The sequence below is a fragment of the Fukomys damarensis genome, unplaced genomic scaffold, assembly GCF_012274545.1.
Source record: "Fukomys damarensis isolate Sample0158 unplaced genomic scaffold, DMR_v1.0_HiC HiC_scaffold_37, whole genome shotgun sequence".
In the NCBI taxonomy this organism is placed as follows: Eukaryota; Metazoa; Chordata; class Mammalia; order Rodentia; family Bathyergidae; genus Fukomys; species Fukomys damarensis.
Window position 1 is genome coordinate 1684992 of NW_022900949.1, and position 4679 is coordinate 1689670.

Below are 4679 nucleotides of genomic sequence, written 5' to 3' on the forward strand. Positions count from 1 at the left end.
ACGGTGGCGCAGGCCAGGGGCGGAACGGGAGGGAGGGCGAAAGACAGGCAGGCAGTAGAACCAGGGCTGGCGGAAACCGGGTGATTCGGGTCTGCCGCACAGATGGGCATTTAGGGCGTCCTGAGGGGCAGGGGCAACACTTAGAGGCCTCTCAGAAGGGCGAGGGACCATACAGGGTCCTCTCGGCCTCAGTTTTTGGATTTTGGTTTTTGGTCTGCCTTTCTTTTTCTATCTTTCTCTCTTTGATATTTGTTTTTGGTCTTTCTTTGCCTTCCTTCCTTCCTTCCTTTCCTTGAGACAGGGTCTTGCTATGTAGCCCAAGCTGGCCTGGACCCTCCTGCCTCAGCCTCCTGAGTGCTGGAATGACAGGCGTCTGCCACCACGCCTGGCTGCTGTCTGCCTCTGGCAGAGGTCCCAGAGCTGTGAGCCTAAAGCTGGCCCAGTGGGTCCTGGCACACACAACAGCCACCGTGAGGCCAGAAGGGCTTCTGGTACTGACGGTGGCAGCGATGTCATGGTCACTCCCCTCTGGGCCTGGATGCTGAGGGACTCAGGCGGGGCCTCGGTGGTCCCCGCTCAGGCTGGCTCGGGCCTGGCGCTCACAGACCCCAGCTACCCACCCGCCTGACCTGTGCCCCTACCCACAGCTGCCGCAGCGGAAACCGCAAAAGCTTGGTGGTGGGGACGCCGTCTCCAACCCTTTCCCGGCCCCTGTCGCCGCTGTCCATCCCAACCGGTGAGTAGGGGAGCAGCTGACAGGCAGGCGGAGCCATGTCGCCCCCGCTGACTCAGTTTCCCTGCCTCCTCCCCAGCAGGCAGCAGCCCCTTGGACAGCCCACGGAACTTCTCAGCTGCGGCTGCCATTAACTTCCCCTTCGCCCGGAGGTGAGCGGCTGTGGCGCTGCGGGGAAGTGGGCTGGGTCCCCTGGCGGTGGGACCACCCTCTCATCCGCCTTTCCCTCCCTGCCCTCCTGGTGGCCGTAGCCCCCTCTGCCTCGGGCAGCCACCTCCGCGCGATAGGTACCCAGTGCCCTATCCCCTCGCCCTGCGCCGACCTCTCACGAACTCAGCTGCACTTAATCGAGTCCGCTATGCATGCGGCCCTGTGCTGGGCGCTGTGAACCAGAGGCCGGGACTCCTCGGTCTGGCTGGCGGGGTGGCTTGAGTGGCCAGGCTGGCTGCGGGAGGAGGGCTCTGGGTCCCGGAAGCACAGCCCTGCCCTGGCCCTTCTCCCACCTGCTCCTGTCCCGCTGCTGCAGGGCTGATGGCAGAAGATGGTCCCTGGCGTCCCTCCCGTCTTCCGGCTATGGAACCAACACACCCAGTTCCACCATCTCGGTACCCATGGCCCCAGCCAGGCGGGTGTAGGGTGCCAGAACACACCTTGGGATGTTCCCAGGGGTCAGATAGCTCCGTGGGCTGTCTATGAGGTGCCGTGGCTCCAGTGGCCCTCCAGTCTGGAGGACACAGACATCCCCAAACTGGGAGGTCGGGATCGGGCCAGAGGCACATGTGGGACTGCAGGCCAGGAGGGCTTGCTGAAGGAGGGGGCATCGGAGGTAGGGTTTTGAGGGCTGCCTAGGAGATAGACAGGAGCTCAGATGGACAGTCTTGTGTCCTGGCTGTGGCCCTGACGCCCGCTTCCCGCAGTCGAGCTCATCCTCCCGGGAGCGTCTCCATCAGCTTCCCTTCCAGCCGACGCCGGACGAGCTGCGCTTCCTGTCCAAGCATTTCCGCAGCTCGGAGAGCGTGGTGGACGAGGAGGGTGGCCGCTCGCCCCGCCTGCGGCCCCGCTCTCGCAGCCTCAGGTTGGCCACCGACCTCTACCCTTTCCCGCTGGCCCGGGGACCACACTGCCCCCCTGCGCCTCGGCTGCCTCTGGGTCCTGTCACACAAGGCCGCCTGTCCCCCTTGCAGCCCGGGCCGCGCCACTGGCAGCTTCGATAACGAGATCGTGATGATGAACCACGTGTACCGGGAACGGTTCCCCAAGGTGTGCGCCGCCCCGCCCCCGGCCCTGGCTGAGGCCCGGGCCGTCCTCTGAGCCGTGACCCCTGTCCTCGCCAGGCCACAGCCCAGATGGAGGGCCGGCTGCAGGAATTCCTGGCCGCCTACGCGCCCGGCGCCCGGCTAGCTCTGGCCGACGGCGTCCTGGGCTTCATCCATCACCAGATCGTGGAGCTGGCCCGGGACTGCCTGGCCAAGTCCGGTGAGGCGCTGGTCACCTCGCGTTACTTCCTGGAGATGCAGGAGAAGCTGGAGCGGCTGCTGCAGGACGTGGGTGTGGGGCGTGGCCAGGGGCGGGGCTTGGGAGGGCTCGGGCGGGGCTCCGGGTGAGGGGTCGGGGGATTGCCCGGTGGGCGGGGCGATGGTGGGTGTGGCCTCGATGGGTGGGCGGGGCTGGCCGGCCTGACTCCTCCGCGCGACCCTGGGCAGGCTCATGAGCGCTCTGACAGCGAGGAGGTGGGCTTCGTGATCCAGCTCGTTCGGAAGTTGCTCATCATCATCGCGCGGCCCGCGCGGCTCCTCGAATGCCTGGTGAGTCTTAGACTGGGCCCGGGCCCTCGGCCTGGAAACGGTGACACCAGGCAGGGCCTCAGAGGGCACCGCACCCTGTGTGACTGGCTGTGCCTGCACCCCAGGAGTTCGACCCGGAGGAGTTCTACCACTTGCTGGAGGCGGCCGAGGGCCAGGCACGTGAGGGCCAGGGCATCAAGACCGACCTGCCGCGGTACATCATTGGGCAGCTGGGCCTGGCCAAGGACCCTCTGGAGGGTAAGTGGGGACAGCAGGCGCAAAGGCCCTGGGGCCTGAGGAACAGCAGTGAGGAGGAGGAAGGGGCTGGAGGGGGAGACAGGCCTCTTTCCGGCCCGACAGTCAGGTGGGCCCTCTGGAAGTGGCCGGGCCACAGGGTAATGGAGGGATCTGGGCTTGCAGAGATTGTGCCTCTGAGCGACATTGGTGAAGGACAGGCCCCTGCACCTGAGTCACCAGAGGTGAGTGGCCGAGCACTGGGTCCCCTTCCGTCTGTGCTTTCCCGTGTAAACCAGGCAGCCACAGGAGGGGCTGGGACGCTGGTGACTTTGGGGAGCAGCAGTGAGTGGGGCTGCCTTGAGGTGGGGTCCAGCACAGCTGGGCAGGGCACCAAAAGGGTGGGTTCTGCAGGGTGGGTAGTGGTTTGTTAGGGGAAAGGTACAGCTAGACGGAAAAATGCTTAGAGACTTGAAGGCTGATTTGAGAAGTTTGGGTAGGGAGGAAGCCACGTGGGCCCCTGGACAGGCAGCATGGACCTGGGGACAGGAGGTGGAGTCTGGCCAGCTCTGCAGTGGGCAGGACTGCCGAGCCCTTTGTGTCCCCAGAACCGCGCCCTGGGCGGCCCGTCACGGAGAAAGCCCTGTGAGAGAGACTTTGAGACCATCAAGCTCATCAGCAACGGGGCCTATGGGTGAGTTCTCAAATCCCCCGGGTGTGACTGAGGCCCCGGAGCCCCGACACCGGCCTTGTCGAGGAGACTCCCGGCATCACCCTCAGAAGTGCACACAGGGCTGCAGAAGGAGGCAGAGGCACAGCACAGCCAAGTGCTTGCCCGGGATGGGCTCCATCCCCATTCTTGCTCGGAGAGCAGTGTGTAGGGAAATCTTTCCTGACCAAGGCCTCTGCACACAGGCACCGGAAGTCACCATGGAGAAGCGGTAGGGTATCCCAGCGAGGAGGAGCACTGCAGAAAGGGCTTAAGCATGTGTGTAGGAGTCTGCATCGCAGTTGGCGAAGCAGCAGCAGCCTGGGGGCTTCCTGTCTTCAGGGTGTAGCATTTCCAAGGCGAGAAGGATAGGTCAGCATGTGAGCTGCTTCCCAGTAGGCTGTGAGCGAAAGGTCTTGGCCTAGTGTGAAGAAGTAAATGAATGGGGCAGCGCACGGTGGCACACGTCCGTCATCCCAGCTACTTGGGAGGCTGAGGCAGGAGGGTCTCAAGCCGAGCCTAGAGGGCACCTTGGTGAGCCCCTGCCTCAAAACAAACAATAAAAAGGGCTGAGGTGTGGCTTAGTGCTGAGCGTGTGGTGAGGGCAGGTGGGAGCCCCTGGTTCCATCCCCAGCACTTGAAAAAAGCGAACAAAAAGTAAACAGCAGCCCAGCCCGGCAGGCTGGGTTCCGGTTGGTCGTCCCGAGGCCCCAGCAAGCCCCCTCTCCAGGGCCGTGTACCTGGTGCGGCACCGCGACACGCGGCAGCGCTTCGCCATCAAGAAGATCAACAAGCAGAACCTGATGCTGCGGAACCAGATCCAGCAGGTGTTCGTGGAGCGGGACATCCTCACCTTCGCGGAGAACCCCTTCGTGGTCAGCATGTTCTGCTCCTTCGAGACGCGGCGCCACCTGTGCATGGTCATGGAGTACGTGGAAGGTACTGCCCCGCGGGCCCCAGGTGGGGTGGGGTGGCCGTGTGCAGAAGGGGCCGTGCGGCCCCTGCCGGCCTGGGGAAGATCCAGCAGGTGTTCGTGGAGCGGGACATCCTCACCTTCGCGGAGAACCCCTTCGTGGTCAGCATGTTCTGCTCCTTCGAGACGCGGCGCCACCTGTGCATGGTCATGGAGTACGTGGAAGGTACTGCCCCGCGGGCCCCAGGTGGGGTGGGGTGGCCGTGTGCAGAAGGGGCCGTGCGGCCCCTGCCGGCCTGGGGAAAA

General features: G+C 64.7%; 1 protein-coding gene across 1 annotated transcript in view; it reads left to right on the top strand.

Moving 5' to 3' along the window:
- Positions 1 to 4679, top strand: part of Mast3 (microtubule associated serine/threonine kinase 3) — a 21841-nt gene that overhangs the window by 9743 nt on the left and 7419 nt on the right. Inside the window, exons 4-15 of the mRNA XM_010606527.1 lie at positions 648 to 736; positions 813 to 885; positions 1260 to 1338; positions 1651 to 1808; positions 1918 to 1993; positions 2068 to 2277; positions 2437 to 2538; positions 2643 to 2775; positions 2938 to 2996; positions 3360 to 3445; positions 4191 to 4487; positions 4541 to 4620. Coding sequence (XP_010604829.1) covers positions 648 to 736; positions 813 to 885; positions 1260 to 1338; positions 1651 to 1808; positions 1918 to 1993; positions 2068 to 2277; positions 2437 to 2538; positions 2643 to 2775; positions 2938 to 2996; positions 3360 to 3445; positions 4191 to 4487; positions 4541 to 4620 — 1442 coding nt within the window. The remainder of the gene's footprint in view (positions 1 to 647; positions 737 to 812; positions 886 to 1259; positions 1339 to 1650; positions 1809 to 1917; positions 1994 to 2067; positions 2278 to 2436; positions 2539 to 2642; positions 2776 to 2937; positions 2997 to 3359; positions 3446 to 4190; positions 4488 to 4540; positions 4621 to 4679) is intronic.